Source organism: Uloborus diversus, chromosome 1, assembly GCF_026930045.1.
Source record: "Uloborus diversus isolate 005 chromosome 1, Udiv.v.3.1, whole genome shotgun sequence".
Classification (NCBI taxonomy): Eukaryota; Metazoa; Arthropoda; class Arachnida; order Araneae; family Uloboridae; genus Uloborus; species Uloborus diversus.
In genome coordinates this window covers 52,244,974-52,264,179 of record NC_072731.1, presented here as the reverse complement: position 1 = coordinate 52,264,179, position 19,206 = coordinate 52,244,974, and the positions used below count along the sequence as shown (strand labels likewise).

The following is a 19,206-nucleotide window of genomic DNA, read 5'->3' as shown; positions in this document are numbered from 1 at the left end:
TAAGTTACATTTCAATTTAATATAAGTACATTGTGGAGTTATTTTGGAAAAACATTAATGTTATGGGTAATTCCACAGTCACAACAATTTTGACTAAATTTTTCTAACAATTTCAAATATATACAAAATAATAAAAGCTGAAAGTTAAAAATTTGGTGAACAAGTAAAAGTACTTGACTCAAACGTTTTGATGAGCGAAAAAGAAATCTTAATTTTTTTTAATAGTCATTTTTTTAATGAAGTTTACCTATCACATGAGGGACACATTTTGAACCAGAGAAGTTTAAAGCTCTTCAGCCTTCATTATAACAATATATCCTCCGATTCTGTAGTTAGAAATTTATTAAATATATATTTTGCTTTCTTACTAATTTTTTTTTTTTTAGTGATAGTACCAAAAAGAAAAAAAAAGTGCGCCGTTCCATAGAAAATCGGCCATTTTGTGAGAAACTGCTCAGGTTTTAGAACTTAAAATAATAATTAAATCACAATATAACTTTCATTGAAAGATTCATGAGTTAACGATTTCCTCTATTTACTTAAAATTTCTCACTGGTCTGGGTCACATGATAGCTCTATATTTCCTATCAAAAGTAGTGGGTACTTAAGAAATGCAATAAACAAAGATGTTTTGCCCAAGAAAACGCACATGGATGTCTGATTTCTTTCGAGAAACTTTTTGGCTTATTGCATTTTGAAATTACACAAAGATCTACCACATATGGAACAAAATTTATTCTTTTTCATGGCATGGCCCTAATGTACTTAAAAAGTTTTTAAAAGATAAAAGCGATATAGAGGAATAAAATAATTCAATTATGCATGAAATTTGAAAGAGGAAAAAAAAAAGTTTTACATAAAAGATTTATTGTAATCAGATTACAGAAATAAAGGTTGAATGTTCACTAACAATTCTTGAATGTTTGCTGACAGTTCTTGAATGTTTGCTAACAACTCTTCATTTGATTTTTAGATAATAAAAATGCCCATTAAGAACTACATCAGCGGTACTAAATGTTTAAACTTATTAAATTCAGATCAAAACCTCTTATTCTGAAACCAGTTAACCAAAAACTAATCAACCAGAATTTTAATTTTGATCAATTGCTGAATCTTTATATTAAAAGGTCCCAATTATGCTAATAATTTTCAAATTTACTAATGTAACCTTATCGTTTACTAATAAACATTAATGTTATTTTAATAAATATTTTTAATGAGATATTTTACTATAAAGTGAGAAACACACAGCCTTTTTTGGCCTAAAACATGCATTTGCCATATAATCTGCATCGTGACTTACTCGTGTCTAAGAATGTTTTTTAATACCTAATAGAAACAAATGTAGCGTTCAGAATCACTGCTGGTCCACTGGTCCCAGACCAGTGAAACTTGGCTCAGACTACCATACAAAAATACTCAGTAGTACGGGGGACCTATTTTTGATCACACATGAGTAGAAAAAATTTGAAAGCATTAGCCTAGCCGATGTTTGGCTATTTATAAGCAAAACCGTTGGTTGACTTTTTTTACAAAGATTTTCTTTTATTTTTTTCAAATAGTTTTATATAATTTTAAAACATTCATCCATTTTCCTCAATGTTTATCACACTTAAGGAGAGAAATAATGTCCTGATTCTAAATAAAAGTAGACAAATTAAAGTGTAAAATTTTTGGTAATTTATTTTATAGGATGCTTAATGAAATCGGTTTTTAGGTTCATTTGGCTGTTTCAGATAGCAGATTTGAATGTTTATTGCCAAACTTTGCAGACAAAAGATTTTTAATTTTGAAACATTAAGTTTATTGAAAAATACTCATCAATAGAAAAATGTTGTTTTTTGCTTATTCGTTTTGCATTGCTAATTAATATTGAATGTTCCCATTGTAACTTAATTTTATGTTTACATTCTGAACTTTCTTGCAGAACAGCAATGTTGCATATTTTAAGTATCTCTATATTTATAGCTACAAGTTAACGTCATATTTCATATTTTATTAATTCGCTGAAAACGAAACAGTTATATTTAAAATACCTTAAACAATACCATCATTAATTTTAGGTTATCTAATTTTGTGCTAAATTTAAAGTGGAACAGTGATATTGTCTGCGGAGTACTCATGGTGGTGGTCTGAAGGACTAGTAGGATTTTTTACCGATTTCTAACGATGTCTACTACACAATATACAGTCAATTCGTGATAACTCAAAGTCCGATAACTCGAACATTACCAGTGGTGTTCCCATACAGGGTCTCCGTATAACATTTTTAGACACATAGCGTATACTAGGGTGTCCCAAAAAAAATGAAAGTTTTTTTTTAACAAATACCCTCTTATTTTTTTACTTTTATATCAAAACCATAGCAAAAAAAGTTTCAGACGATTTGAAGAACGGTAACCTGTGCCGACTTGCGACTAAACGTGTAACTAGCACGTGTATTCCTAAGCGAGCGAACGCTGGCGACGCTATACTTTGAGAAACTAAAAACAGCTATATATGGTTCACAGAAAAGAAGTCAAAACAGATGTTTGGGGGCTTATCATTGGCAATGTGCAAACCCTCAAATGTGTCAGTACGAATACACTCCGATCAGCGAGCGCAGTATAGTACTTCCATAGTGAACGAAACATGGCAGTGGAGTTGCATAGTTCAAAAAAAGAGGTAATTTTAATAGGAGTGGTAAAACATCAAATTACAGGCTCAAAAGTTCCCTATAACGAACAAGTTCTGTGTGTTTTGTTTTATAACATTCGAGAAGTAAATTTAACCATCAGTGAAAGTGCAAATCTGGGAAAAGGCACGCATTTCCACCAAAACGTTGTCGAATTGTGAGCAGAAACTTAAAAACCTGTATCAAGTTTGAAGAAACGTCCAATAAATGCAAAGAAACTACAAGAAGTATTCAGGTAGTGCCAACACGAATTTGTGAGTGACAACTTATTCGATATCACACATGCTGATGCAATTCAGTTAATCAAAATAGAGGAAGATAGGATTTTCTAGCAACTCCAAAAAGAGCCTGGCTGACGCGGTCACTTAGGTGGAATGAATAAAAAAACTGGCCGACAAAGAGGAAAGGGCTCAATTTCGAGATTTCAATGAAGAAAATAGTCATGTTGAAATATATTTGGCTTCAACATCCTCGGAATTTTGTGAACATTGTTCTAAATATACATTTAGATGATTTTCCTGAAACATATAAATCAGTACCCGGAACAAGTATATCAGAACCTGGAACAAGTATATCAGAACCTGGAACAAGTATATCAGAACCTGGAACAAGTATATCAGAATCTGGAACAAGTATATCAGAATCTGGAACAAGTACATCAGAATCTGGAGTAAGTAAATCAGAACCTGGAACAAGTAAATATGTAATGAGGCACGATTTTATAACTCCAAAGTAGCTGCTGCACTGGACAGGTGTCAGTTAAGTATACGAGATTCTGTGTTTATTCTTGAAGCTACTATTGACGCACTTGGGTGTAACATTGATGGGTTTCCGATAAGTAAATTGTCAATTAAAAGAAAGAGAACCAAAAAGCGGAAGGAGCGCGCGGAAATAATACAAATTGATTTTTAATACGATGTACCTATTGTAGTGAAGTCACATAGGGAAAGCCACCCCTCGCGCCCTTGTTGAGCAAATATTTGATAGAGAAATGCATTCTTTTGCTTGCTGCCATCATATACATGAACTGGTATTAAAGGCAGTATTCGAAGTTAAAATAATGCTAGTCAACAAGCTCTGATATTCCACTCTTTAAAAATCTCAGAGAGTCTTGGAAAAACCATCAATCCCACTATATTACAGTGCTATAGAGGGGCTGTGGGGTTGTTTAGAACTGTACTCGAACTTGAAAATTTACTTGGCTTTTTCTGTGTGATACAGAAAAATTTAAAAATCAGACCACTTGGAGCCATACATAAAGCTCGATGAATAGCTCGAGTGATTTACTCCCTAAAACTATTACTATTTAGTTCAGAACTAAAATTAGATACGAAGGCAAATGAAGCATTTTTGGATGTCTGCTTGTTTGTAGTGACAATATACGTAAAACCATGGCTTCAATGCATTTTGCCAGTCAAAGCACCCAACGAAAATTTGTGCTTTTTGAAATCTTTGAAAGCGTACAAAAACGTGGACCCAATTATCTCAAAAGCTGCTGTACAAAAACTCACCCAACATTTATGGTATTTGTCTGACAAAATAGCAATCTTAGCTCTTTTTTATGATAAAGTAGAAGAAGAAACAAAATCAAAAATGATGACAGATTTACGTAGAGAGGACTTCTCGAGCCATGAGAAAAGATACATTCCATCAAAGGAAGATGTTTGTGGTTCATTGTAGGTATGGTAAGTTTTGCACATTGATTTCATCTAGTTGTTTAATTAATTATCCCTTTATATTGTGTATTTGTTAACAGTTATTTTATTATTTTGCAGAGAAAACAACTGGTGATTTCACATCAGCCAAAAGCCAGTCGTTGTTTACTTGACTTAAAATAGATGAACGTTTTCTCAACGAGAATCTCTCTTTATGGGTTAATATTTCATTCCTGGATGCAAAAAAGAGTCTCATTGCTTAGAGCAGTTAAGGAAGTAGCAGTAAGAGCGGTAAAAATGATACAGGACTTTCATGGTTTGCTAAAAGCTGATGAGGAACAAAAACGATTTGTGTTACGCTGCGTTCAAGAGCATCGGAAGATCTATCCAGACTGCAAAAACCAAACATTGACACAAAAATATGTACAGTAATATTTCTTGCAGTGTTGTAAATATCTGCTTTAAGCAAATGGATGTTGCTTGTAGTAAGGAATTATACTGTTAGCAATCTTTCCATTGTAGTCGCCGTACAGGATTTCAGGTCCAACTTTGACCTCAAGTCAGCTAGGGTTCCCGTTATTTTATTGTAATTAAAAAATTTTCTCATGTTTCTGAGGTGAAATGGAAAAAATTTGGAGTGTATGCGTATTCAATTTACAATTTTTTTTTTTTTTTTTGCCGTTATTTCTTGGGACACCCTAGCATATACCCTCAAGCTTCATAAATTTTCATACTATGACATACTATGCATATGACAGGGTTCATACACTTTTGGTTAAAAAAAGTTCCCTGACTTTTCCAGGTTTTCCAGGTTGTTTTTTAGAAAATTCCAGGTTACTCGCTTCATTCAAAATTTAAGTTTAAATAGTAATATTTTCAAAATAATTAAAATTGTTTAAAGTAGCGATGCAGAAGAACTGAAACTTCTCCCCTTAGATTTAAAAAAAAAAACTTGTTTTTTTTTTTTTTGTTTGTTTTCTCTGTCAAAATTTTAAGTTTTTTTAAACATTTTGTTCAAAATTGTTTTAATTTGTTTACTATTTGTTGAAAACAGAGTACTTTCAACTTATTTTAGCGTTTCTTTGATGTCACGCGTAATATTATAGCATTTTGCTGTAGTCCTGCAGCAACCTTTTAGCATCCGCTTTTGGTTTACAATACATTTTATTTTCTTATAAGTAGGTTAAACGAGACATATTGAGCAAAATGCAAAGCTAAATTTCAGTATAAATATGATTAACTTGTTGCATCAATCGGCGTACCATGTAATGCATAGTAACAAAAATCAACATCCGCCAATCATAGGCCAATGCCAATAATCTTTTTTTTTTTTCACATATTAAAGGACGCTTACATTAAAATTTCAAACTTTCTTTTCCAGAAAGTAATAGTTAATTTTCAAAAATTCATAACTTTTTGCACATTTAATGTTATTTTCAATATTACACATTGGTATAAACATCCAATTCTGTTTCTGGAAGTTTAAGTCTACTTCCATTGTGCAAACGATCAAATATGGCGACAAAGTGAAAAATTTAAAATAATAAGTAGATTTTTGGATTTGTAGTATAAAAGTAGTAATAAATAATTAATAATCCTTAAAAAACTACAATAAAAGCAAAATAGTCAGCATTTAGCACATAAGAGTCTAAATCAATTAAAACAAAAAAAATGTTATGAAGATTAAATTTTGCATTTTTCCAGAAAATAATTACAAATTATCCGGAAAAAAGGGCACAATTTGTGTTGTTTTCAATAGTTTGCATTGCAATTAACATCTAATGCCGTTTTCGGGAACTTAGGCACTTGAAAAAGGCTTGTGTACTTCCATCTTGGGAATGACCAAATATGGCGGCTATGCCCAAAAATAAGAAATAACTTTTTTTTTAATTTGTTGCATGAAGACAGTTAAAAAATAATAAATCTTCATGATACTACAATTCATTGAAAAGTTTTTATCACATTTGCGTCCGAGGCAGTGAGGATAAGATTAAGTTTTAAGAACAAAATTTTTCATTTCTCAAGAAAATTATTTCAAATAATAATACAAAAACAATTTGCAGACCATTTTTTGTTGTTTTCATCAGTTTTCAATTAAAGAAAACATCCAATTCTGCTTTGTTTTTAGAAACTTAGGCATTTTTGGATCGTATCTACTTCCATCTTGTGAATGACCAAAGATGGCGACTACGTTTAACACGTAGCTGAAATGATTTTCCGATCAACAAAAAAAAAAAACATTTTCCCCGATCGACCCTCCCATCTACAGGTTGTGCTTCCGAAGCAGTAAATTGTCTTCTCTCCTGTTGAGTTTGTGCATAATTGCTGTTCACCTGATTTTTTTTTCCCTTGGGAACTACTGAGAGCCAAAAATGGCGGCTGCTGAAGATTTTTTGGGTCGCCACTTTTTTCATTGCTTTAAAATTGTTACAGTTTTTTTTAAATACATCGATAAAAATGAAGATTAGATCTTATAAAACGAAATTCCCTGGGAAAAAATTGGGAAAAGAAAAATTTTGGGGGCACATTTGGAAAATTCCTTGACATTTTTGATTAAGTCATTTTCCCTGATAATTCCAAGTTTTCCCGGAGCGTACGAACCCTGAACCGAACAGAATGTTGTGGCAACCCATCTAAAACTTAAGGCAGTAGAAAGAAATGCGTTCCCCTCACTGACTCCATGTAAGAAAATCTTCGCTCTTTTGGCGCATTTTTCGTTGTGAAAAAAAAACGTTCATTTTTCGATTGCAGTTTTTAAGTGCCAGCGTCGGTTTAGATAAAAATTTACAATTTTTTTCGTGAAATCACAATAAAAACGAAGACTAGATCTCATAGTACTTAATTCCTTGGGAAAAAAATGGAAAAAAAAATTTTGGTGGACAAAATTTGAAAACTCCCTGACTTTTCCCTGACATTTTTGGCAGTGTCATTTTCCCTGACAATTCCCGGTTTTCCCGGAATTCCCGGAGCGTACGAACCCTGATATGATCACATACATAAATTGTGCATAATAGATTACTGGGAGTATACTCTCAGAAAAATTGATGGGAACATCACTGAATATTACTGTTTTTCAAAGATGATTCGAGATTTATATCAAAAGAACGAAAAGGAAAAAAAAGAAAGAAATTTATTGTACTGTACTGTTTGCACTTTGACTTGTTACTGGACTATGAATTTGCTTTTAAGCTGTCAAGTTGTCAAGTCAACTGATTTTACCTTTATTTAAAGTGGATCTAAGTTAAGATGTGTTCCACTCCATTCCTTAGTTCGATCATATGCTAATAAGTTCCTGAGAGACAGAGTGAGTTTTCTTTACAATTAAAGATGTCTAAGCAAATACACTACTCTGTGAATGATACTAAAAGAAAAAGAGCAACTTCTTAAGCGGCATGGGCGCCCATATGCAAAGTTGAAAGGGGGGCTCAAATATTTTCGACGTGGTTTAGCTGGATATTTACCATGTGGAAACTGATTTCAGGGCAGATTAGAGTCATTGAAATTTGACATATTTAATAACTTATTCATTAATGGCTGGAGAAAAAATGTTTTTACATTTTTGCAAAAGAAACAAGTACTAAAAGCACGAAAGTTCTAATTTCAAAGGGGGGGGGGACTCAAGCCCCCCTTGCCCCCCTACATGGGCGCTTTTTGTTGTGTGCTATTGAAACTCAAAACAGATGCTAAAAGATTGATGAATAAATATAGCAAAAGCAAAAAATTAATATTAGACATACAAAGTAGCGCCGAAAAAACATATACGAATAAGTCAAAAACAAATAATTCAGCATATAAAAGACAAATGTTTTAAAAGATAAAAATATTAGAAATAACAAGTTTTTTTAAGTAGCACTATTTTTCCGCATTATCTCATAGTAGTTATTGCTTCCAGAGAGTTGTTTTACATCTTGATTGTATCTTGTTCCTCATCTAGTTATTCTTTTGTCATTTATTTGGAATGAAAAAGACAGAAGACAAATATAGTTGGGGCAAGCCTAACCTAGCAGCTTCATAATGCTGTGCTAAGGATCTGCAGAGCCTTCACAATTCTGACAGGTTAGGTTTGCCCCAATTAAAAATTATCCAGAATAGTTTTGAGACAATCATTTCAGATAATCAGTTCCATACTGTAGATCAGCATTTCTTAAATTGTGTTCTGCGGAACCCCAAGGTTCCAAAGAGCTCTTTCAGAGGTTCCGTGAGACATAAATGTTATTTTTTCACATTTCAAATTTTTAACTCAAAATATTGATAAAAATAATGCCTTTTCAATTTTAAAAGTAAATTCCCTTTTACTTTTGTATATAAATCTGAGCATTATTACTCCTCACTTCTCACCTCATGGCTCGAAAAGTAGCCTAAAAATGCATTTTAAAAACTTTAATTTTGAAAAAATTCCGAAAGAAGTTATTGAAAAGTGACTTCAATGTTGAAAAAGTTTCGGGAGGGCATCCCTAACTCCTTTTCCTACAACATTACTAAATATTTCCTAAAATTACGATTTTTATCTCAATTTCAAATTTTCTGCTCTTCATACTAGCTACTCTCTCAGTATCTATGACAGCAGTTGAAAGGAGAATTTCAATATTTAACTAGTAAGGACCAATTTAAGAAGCAGTACTCTGCCATGATAAGCACAAAAGTCATATCTGTACTTTTTATTAAAATTGATTTATTGTCACGAGGTGGTTCTCAACTCATTTTACTTATCCTATACAATGCTTTGGGGCTATTTGTGAATGGGAAATATTTTTTAAAAAATTCTGAAAAAGTGGAACTTGAATCAAATACGCATAAAACTTTGCGTTTCTTATTTTGAGCTCAGCTTTTGTGCTTAACACAGCGGTACTAGTCAAAAGCGTCTAAATTTTCTAGTTGTGTCTGAGTCTGTTACACAGTGACAACAAAGTCTTTTGATTTATAAAAAATTAAAAAATTGTTGAAAAATAAGAGGCATTTTAGTTTTTAAGAATAAAAAACCTTTCTGTGTTCATTTATGTAAAGTATTGACACTATTGAAGGTAAAACACATTAGTTATTCTTGTCCTAATAAGAAAATAATCACATACTCAGAATCACAAATAGGAGGGCATTGGTATTCTACAACAAATAACAATTATCAATAATTAGGATGATCTATAAAGAACTCTATTTAATTAGCAATTTAATGACAAATAGTTCATGCGATAGTCTCTCAGAGATCCCTCTGAAACAGAATCCTGACTACACCACTGTAAACTTTTGGCGAAAAACCAGGGGTTCCACGAAAAAAAGTGAGCATTAAAAAGGGTTTCGCAAATTAAAGAAATTAAGAAACGCTGCTGTAGATCATGGATGTGAATGCAAACAAAAGAATTCATCGTTTTCAAGGAAAAACTTTTGATTAAAACAAACCAAGTGAATGACTCGACTTATTTACTGTAGTACAATTGCACCTTGAATGTATTGAGATCTATTTGATAAACTAGTACTAAATCTAGCATTTAAATTACCGCCCCTAAACCAGAGCTAAGCAGAACTACTTGCAATATATCAGACAGCCTCGTTATCACATCCAGAGATTGCAGTTTCATTCTAGTTAGAACTCATCTGTCTGGAATAGTGAATAACCAAGCTGGAGGCAGATGTCAGCTCACTGAAACTGAGAGTGCTATTATAAACTGGTAGATAACGTGAATTTTATCTCACCAGCGAGTGTACACATCATAGTGCGATTCGACTTGTGAATTGAAATCAAAGCTTTGGTATTTAGCAGTTTAGTTATTGCCTCTAAGCCAGGGCTATAATGTAACCAAACTGTCTGCTATGTTGCATGTAGTTCTGCTTTAGCCCTGGCTTAGGGACGATAACTTACTGCTAAATACCCAAGCTTTGTCTTCATTTCACAAGTTGAACCGCACCTTGCTACGAACCCTCGCTGGTGAGGATAAATCCACTTTATATACCAGTTTAATGGCACTCTCAGCTTCAATGAGATGACATCTGCCTCCAGCTCGGTAATTCACTATTCCAAACTGATGAGTTCTAGTTAGAACAAAACTGCAGTCTCTGAATGTGATAACCCAGCTGTATAGTACGTAGCATGTGATACTAAATGATAATTCAACACTAATTCATGTGTACATTTTGAGAAAATATTTTAAAAACATATATTAATACAATATTAAATATTTTCAAATATGACATTTTATAGTTATGAAAAACACTTACTTCAATTTTGTATCGTTTGAGATGAAGAAAAATGGAATTTGAGGTTCTTGCAAAGTAAAGATCAACATGCTTCCGGCAAAAGCCCAAGAAAGTGTTCATGCAGACATATAAACCTAATTCACTTTCCTAAACAAATAAGGATAATGTAAGTAACATGAAAAAACAGTATAAAAGTATGATTTGTTAAGAAAGAGCTATAGATAGATAGCTATTTCAAAATTGTGACAGAACCTCTTTATCAATGCAAAAATGGAGTTGTCAGTGAACTGAGGCAAGTTAATCATAATGTGTTTGGAAAAGAACAGCTGAAATAAATTACAAGAACTGACATTCTTCACTGATCAACACTGCTGTAAAATGTTAAGTACTTTGGTTTTAGAACTTAAAATAATAATTAAATTATGTAATATTTGTCTGACTATAATGAAAAATTTTTTTTAAAGAAGTGGGGGGAGGGAAGGGGACATTGAAAATTCTTTTAAATCCAAGAATAGACACTAAAGTTCAAGAAACCAAAACATATTGCGACTTATTCTTCCACCCAAATTTCCGATAACCACCACATTCCAAAGCAGAATAAGATAAATTTACTTTCAGAATATCATGGAACATAATGGTAAACAAAAAATGCAATTATATACAGAGAAACATGACCTCTTTCAAAAACCTTAACCCAAAAATCAAAACTGTTTTATACAGATAGGAGAAAAAAATAATAATTTCATTTATTTGTTAGGTTTGCAATCTTACAGCAAAAAAACATTTACAAATTAAAAGTTCATGCACATTCTTGGCACTTTGGTTTTTGTTCCTCCAAACATGGAACAGTTCCGAACATTTTGACAATACATGAAATACACTGCCAGCTCAGTCATTTCCAGCCGAGGACTGCAGTTTCGTGCTTATTAGCACTCATCAGCCCGGCATAGGAAAGTGACTTTGACAATGTTCAAGTATCTCGTCTCGCTAAGAAGCAGTGTTTCCCCTCACAGTATTAGCACATGGCTAATAATGCGACCAAGAAATTGCTACACAAAGACGTTGAATAGAAAATAGTTGCTTGACCCAGCCATCATATGGCTTGATCACCCAGGATGCTTAAGGGGCATGGAGCAGTCAAAGATGATTTTATGCAGAACCTCCACTGATTTTCTGCAAATATCTTCTAACTTTAGATGTAATTTGAAGAAATTCGGCAGATTACTTCAAATTTGAAAATTCTTTCAAATGGCCCATAAAATTTGACATTCCTGCCCATGAAGCGTAACTTGCGGAAGTTTTAAATTTTCTTCTTGTTTAAAGAAATGATGAAAATGTACAGAATACCTGCAAAATTATTTGCTTAGTTATCAGAAATTTGTAGAAAATCAGCAGGAATCAGCATTGTCTTTTGCAACACATGTTGCAAATTGAAGAATTCTGCTTTGGGGCCTCCACATCAAAAATTGCCTTTCGCTTAAATTTACTTTAGTCGCTGCAACACAACACTATTGAACAGATTCCTTAAGTAATTTTTTAAAAAAATATATACAGAAGCTGAAACATTATTCTAGTTACACGAAAATACGCATCATTTTCTCAGAACCAGTGAAACAAACACTGGGAAATCAAGTTTTTAATGATGTAACTGATCCGTTCCAAGACCTTTACGGCTAATTGGTATAATACCCATTTAAATGAGAGAACATGGAATAATTGCTTTTGTTTCGTCAATAATATCATCGATTGACAATGCAAAGGAAGCTTACAGAATTACAAAATATTTTGTGGACAAAAAGGTAAACACGTGAAAATTATTACAATGGCAAAAGTATAATTTTATTTTTTCATGTAAAGGGCTATCTGACACGCAAACTCTTTCATATTATTAAAGCTAAACGTACAATAACTGTGAAGATTAACGAAACAGCTTTGTCACTGCAAAATTAGCAATGCTTTTTCTTTACATAAACCATTAAACAAAGAATGGAGCAGTTAATTATAAATACCGGGGTATCAAAACACAAAACGCATTCATCCTTATAAATTTTATCCCCAGGAGTTGGAATCCTGACATTTTTAACATCAAGCATTTGTGTGGCCATGACAATGTTGAATCCAAGCAGCGCTTATGGTTACGGTTGAAGGGATCTATGGAAATTCTGCCGGAGAGGGAGTAAAAAATGACAGTTAACAAAACTGATATATTTTTTTTAATCTTAAATCAAACCTTTATACATTTGAAGCACACGAGTCATTGTTCAATAGTTAGTTTTAGTAACATTCTGAGCATTGTGGAAGTGATCTAATTTATGATTTTGCGATGAAAACCTCAATAAAATTACAGCATCAATTAACCGTGGTTGTCCGGCTACTATATTGGAACATACCCAGTGAATAATTATTTAAGAACAAGAACTAGACCATGACTGTAACTGTCAAAATTGTGAATGCTGAATTTGCAAACAAACGTAAATTTTCCGTGTTGTTATTTGGAAAATTTACTTGATTTGACGTTTTTTAAGAACAAATATAAAGAATGGCATCTGTTGCTGAACCTCTGACCCTTGAAAGAGATGTGAAGAGAGCTATAGAGTTGTTAGAAAAGTTACAAAAAAGTGGAGAGCTTCCAAACCAAAAGTTAGCTGCTCTTCAAAAAGTTCTACAAAGCGATTTTTGCACTGCAGTTAGAGAAGTTTATGAACATGTGTATGAAACAGTTGATATCTCTGGTAGTCCTGATATTAGAGCTAGTGCTACAGCTAAAGCTACTGTGGCTGCATTTGCTGCGAGTGAAGGCCACGCCCATCCCCGTGTTGTTGAATTACCAAAAACTGATGAAGGGTTGGGATTCAATGTTATGGGAGGCCGTGAACAAAACTCACCAATTTATATTTCCAGAATAATTCCTGGTGGGGTTGCTGATCGTCATGGTGGTTTGAAAAGAGGAGATCAACTTCTGTCTGTCAATGGAGTTAGCGTGGAGGGAGAAAATCATGAGAAGGCTGTGGAATTACTGAAAGCTGCTCAAGGAACAGTTAAACTAGTTGTTCGTTACACTCCTAAAGTCCTTGAGGAAATGGAGTTGAGATTTGACAAGCAAAGAGCATTGCGTCGCCGTCAGAATCATTAAAATTTCATTCCTTACCTAACACTATAAGTACCAATCATTAAATAATTTTGCAGTATAAAAAATGTGTTATGTGAGGCATAGTTCAATTATGGTGTAAACAATGGAATTTAATCATGACTATATGTTTTTACTTCTTTTTACAAAGCAAGATTTTAGTTTATCAAAATTGCATTGTAATTTGACTGCCATGTACGTAATGCATTCATTGTATTTTTAAAACTTTCTGCTTTGAGAATTTTTACTTGCTTCTGTGCTTGAAATATTTCAGGTTGTGAAAAAAATTAAATTTTATAAAATGGGCATCCCTTTTTTTTCTCATTTTCTTTACAAATTCCAATTAAATTATGTGGTATTTAATTTTTATATCTTCCACATATCCTATAAAACCAAAAATGTAGATTGATGAATCAATTCATTACATAACAATGTTGATGTTTTCTGTGTGTTTTACATCGACTTCTAAATTACAACTCATAGATCGAGTTAATTTTGATTTGAAACTGCTTTTTGTCATCGGGTTTTATCCTGATCTTAGGGGATAATCGTAATATGTACCTCGAAATATGAGAAAAAGCTTTTGAAAGTCATAGATTGGGCTACTTCTGATGCTAAATACTTGATATCTAAGCAGGGTTAAAAAATATCATATTTTCCAAATATAGAAAATGTCCGATATTTTGATACATATCAGATATTTTGATATATATCAGATATTTTGATATAAGTCTTTAAAATAGTAAATGCATCCGAAATCACTCTGAAATTATCTTAAAATTAAGGTAACTTTCATTATTTATAATTTAATATTTTATTTTACATTTTTATCAAGTTTAATGGAGTTAATTTAGCATTAGCTATTTTATTCATTTTTCTTCTATTAGCTACTTTTACACAGTTATATAATTCAGAAATAAAAAATATGCATTTGTCACTGCACAGTCATAAGACATTTCTTTTTTTCCGACCAACATGTAATATTTAATTAGGCACTTTTAATATAATTAAAATTTTAACATTACTGATAATTTTATGAATATAAAACAAAAAAAAATTACTTTGCTGCATTAATGATGTATTAATACATCTTAGAAATATAGTACATAACTTTTTGGTTATTTTTAATAATAAATGAACAACATTAGTATGATTAATATAATTTTTACATTGAAAATACACCGTAGTTGAAAAAATAAATATCAAAATATCATGATATTTTCAAAAATATCGGATATATATTGTGATATATATGATGATATATATCGCCATACCCTGTATCTAAGCTGAGGAATTCTTGAATTGATAAGGACTTTTCTTGGACGGTTGTGCTTGCTTAATCGAATAGACAATTTCCCACGAAAAGTTATTCTAATAAGCAAGATATTCCTATATCTAGGTTGAAAAGGACAAATTGCAACAGTTTGGGACATTGAAAAATTCATTACATGAAACCGGACATTCTTTTCACCAATCCCAATAAGCTGGCTTAGTTGTACTCTCCAAACATGTGTTTTGCGATATTTATTTAATTCAGTTATATGTGTATGCTCAGGCTTGTAAACTTTCACACACTTGTCTTATAAGTATTAGTCTTATATAAAAATAAAAAATAGTTTTTATAATACAGTCAGAAGGTAAAAAAATCTTTTGCCTCTACATAGTTTCCCATAAATAAGCCTCATATTCAGTGTCATTGGGGGGGGGGGGAGCACTGTCCTCAAGATATAGTCCCTTGTGAGTTCCTTCAAACATTTCTTAAATACAGCCTGTGCTTGTATAGAATGTATCTTGCAATTTGGAATGTATCTTGTCATAACATTGTCCTATTACATTTTTTAAAAAGTTTACAATTTACTTGCTGATTTCATAAACAAATCTTACTTCTTCTACAAGCTGAAAACTAAAAGCAGTTGAAAACTGAACCCTAGAAAAAAGCAGAAATCAAATCTCTGCTCTCAGTGACATTACCACTCAGCCACTGAAGTCCCAACTTTGCCGATATTTGCTTGCTTGATTGTCTACATATTGTTAACTTCACATGAAACTAATATTTCCCCTGTGTTTCTGATTTTGCCGTACATACTTCAGGTCAATTCCATGATAAGGTCAACCAGATGACCAAATTTTCAAAATTAAAATTTCTAAACAAATAAGATATCATTTTAAAGGTAACAAGTTTTACATTGTGAAATGCCTGTCTAAAATTTCACGACTTCAATTATCAATAAGTTACAGGAGGTTAAACTAAGGTCAACATCTTGAGTATTTTCAAACCATATTTGGTGACTCTCAAAGGAATTCTGTTTTTTCCAAAAAATATATACTAAAATTATGAATTGAGATGAATAACCATTTAAATATACAATGTATTGCTGGTGATGTTGCAAAAATGTGTCAAAATATAATTCATTTTGGTTTATAAAAGAATTCCTCTGGGGTACATTACGTGTTTTACAACCGACACCAAAATGCGCAATTAATTATGCTGAGCCAATAATTTTAAAGCTACATGCATGTATTTTTGTGTACAAAGTAAGATTTTTAATCTCATTGAAATAACCTATTTTCATTTTGTAACAAGTGAATAATTTTTACTAAAATCTAGGTGCTGGACGTGAAAGAATTTTTACATCCAACACTGTTGCATTCCTTTAAACAGCATATGTTTTGAACTTTGTTTCTCCTTTTTTGCCTTTAATTTCAAAGTAAAAGTGAAACATGCATCAAAAACAACCTTATGAAATTATAGGGTTGGTAGGGGTAAGTAGGACCCCTTTCAAGAATAGTTAGTTTTTGAAACCTTATACAAAAGTTTTGAAACAAAAAAAAAACTTATTGTCTTATTTTATTTTGGACATTATTAATAAACAAAAGTCTATCATTATTTTCTAAAATAATGCTTAAAATATTCCTTACAATTATATTTTTTTAAAAATTGAATGGATGTCCTACTTACCCCATAGTAAGGGGTAAGTGGGTCATCCCCCTTTTATTTAAACTTAAATGAAGCATATCTAAAAAAAGGATAAGGGGAGTCTTATATGATAAAGTATAAATTTTTAGTGTGAATTAATTTTTAGCAAATGCATCCATTTATGAGGTATTTACTATCTTATAAATCTGTATCAAGGAAAATTTCAAAACTAAAAACAAAACAATTTCATCTGAAATTTATTGAAAGCTTTTAGACATATTTTACTTTTACATATAAAGGAGTGTTAAATGAAAGCAATGTAGTCAATTAAGATCAATTTTAGCAAATTAGCCAAAACTAAGTTGAAAAAGAATTTGGAAACACTAAATAAAAATGCGTCTGTAAATTTGGCTATGGAAGAACCATTATCAACATTAGACTTACATAAATCTTATTGGGTGTTTTTCATGTAAGTTTCACAAATAGTTACCAGCTTTAGCAGTTTTTATAGCTTAACTATCAATTCCTACTAAGTCATCATGGCAGTCTTGTATTTCACTGATACAAATATTTCATTCGATTTTCAAATCCTCACTATTATGAAGGGAACCACTTACCCCATAATGAGAGGACTGCTTATAGCAAAAATTTGCAGCGTAGGTTGGACCCCTCCATGAAAACAGTTATTAATAATATTTTATTCTAATATTCTGGTTGCAGTATGTACGTTAAGTTAAACTGTATATGAAGGTTTATTGATCATAAGAGAATAATAAAAGCTAATCGGGAAATACTTCTTTGAAAAATGTTGCTTGAACTCGCCAAAAAATATTTTTCAGAATTTTTTTTTTTTTTTTTTTGATTAAGTTCTCTGACCTAGAAAAAATTCCACGAAACCCAAATTTTTGCAAAACCAATCAGTGTAATGAACCATGAGATGATCAATAGAAAAAATTCTAAAAACCATATGCATATTTCATTTTTAGGGAGGTGACCCACTTCCCCCAACCAGCCCTACTTCTGAATTTATTTGTTAAATTTTATTTCAGTATATGTAACCTATAATTTATATATTTATAACTGAAGTCATTGTTGTGCATTTACATTTAAGAGCAATAGTTTATGTACAATATGGACAATTTATGTTCGACACCGAAAATTTACATCCGACACCAAGGGAAAAAAATCTTTTTAATAATTTTATTCTTTATAATATCAATTGAAAACTGAAATATGCTTCAATCATAAGTATACTTAAGAATTAAGCTGTTTTTAAAACTAAAACGTAAGCCAATTCAGACTTTTAATAAGTGAACCATCAATTTTACTATTTGTGTGTTTACGTCTGACACCAACTCTTGAAATTTATACTTTAGGGATCTATTTTGAAAAACTAACATGATTTTTTATTCAGTGGGATGTAGTAAGTATCTTGTAAATAAATTTAATCATTTTGGATCAGTTTATATTTGGTAAATAGAATTAAAACTGAGAAATATTTCTTCATTTTTTACGTCCGACACTATGGAATTGCCTATCCCCCCCCCCTCCCAAAAAATGGCAAAAATTTCTGGACAGTGTCTATTACAGTAGAAAGTATTAGTTAAGTAGGGGAAAATCAGGACTTTTATGTGCCCAATTATAATAAGTAAACTTATTATTATTTTTTTAATTTAATGTTTGTGTTGTACATTTTAATGTATATTCTTAGGTTATGGTATTAAATGCATTTTATATGAAAAACTTTTGTTGCAATCTTTACTTACTGTACTATAATAACTTTAAACATTTTGGTTCTTTAATATGAATGTGAAATTGTTTCAAACTTTCTCACGTATGTAAAGTGATATTTCCTCCCGTCCTTTTTTTTTTAAATTGTTTTATGATATAAAATTGTAAAATAGAAGTTGTGCAATGTTTAGGAAAAGTTATTTATTGCTTAAATACTTTTGTGTGTTCTTCAGAAATTTGAGCTTGAAATGAAAACGATCTCAATGCATTATTCTACAAGGAAATCAAGTATAAATGTACATTTCAAAACCCCAAAGCACCCGCCTCACGATATCTATATCACACTGGCGTAACTACGTACCGCACGACTCCGCAGCGCGGAAGTGGCCCGAAGTCGGAAGGGACCCGAAAATTTTTAAACTTTGTCGTCATTCAATTTTATTAAAAAATTTTGTAAATCAAACTTAGTTTGTAAAGCTTATAATGGTTCTGGGATCCCTAGAACCCCCAGAATCTGTCGACATGAACCCCCGATTAAAATATCGGGGGCCCCAGGCCAGACATTTTTTTCGGGGCCCTCTTGTAGCCAAACATTACAATTTTTGCCGTTTGCTAAAACAGTTTGAGCCAATTTGGGACTCCCAAATAGCATGAGCCAAAGGCCACAGACTATTCAGTAATCAGCCTATAAGTGGAAGAAAAGGGACCCAAACCAAACCTTCGCACGGTACGGAGCAAAAAGTGGGGAAAAGCAAAAATTCCTGAAAAAGAAGAAAAAAGTCCTGACCGTAAGGGGTCCTGAAAAAGAGAGTCAAGAGAACTTTTTTGTGTAGGAACTGAATTGGGGGGAAAGGGGAGGGAGTTGGAAGGGACCCGAAAATTTTTGAGCTTTGTTTTTTTTTCAATTTCATTA

The 19,206-nt window shown here is 32.0% G+C and overlaps 2 protein-coding genes across 2 annotated transcripts in view; one reads left to right on the top strand and one right to left on the bottom strand.

The window, feature by feature from the left end:
* Positions 1–12,635, bottom strand: part of LOC129234571 (ubiquitin carboxyl-terminal hydrolase 5-like) — a 53,639-nt gene extending 41,004 nt beyond the window's left edge. The window contains exons 1-2 of the mRNA XM_054868593.1: positions 12,528–12,635; positions 10,540–10,665 (exon numbers count right to left, since the gene is read on the bottom strand). Of these exons, the coding sequence (XP_054724568.1) occupies positions 10,540–10,665; positions 12,528–12,623 (222 nt within the window). The 5' untranslated portion in view covers positions 12,624–12,635. The remainder of the gene's footprint in view (positions 1–10,539; positions 10,666–12,527) is intronic.
* A 292-nt stretch (positions 12,636–12,927) lies between these two features.
* LOC129234570 (protein lin-7 homolog C) lies at positions 12,928–18,305 on the top strand. The gene has a single exon (XM_054868592.1). The coding sequence runs from the start codon at positions 13,058–13,060 to the stop codon at positions 13,649–13,651; it is 594 nt and encodes a 197-aa protein (XP_054724567.1). The 5' UTR covers positions 12,928–13,057; the 3' UTR covers positions 13,652–18,305.
* The last annotated feature ends 901 nt before the right edge of the window (positions 18,306–19,206 follow it).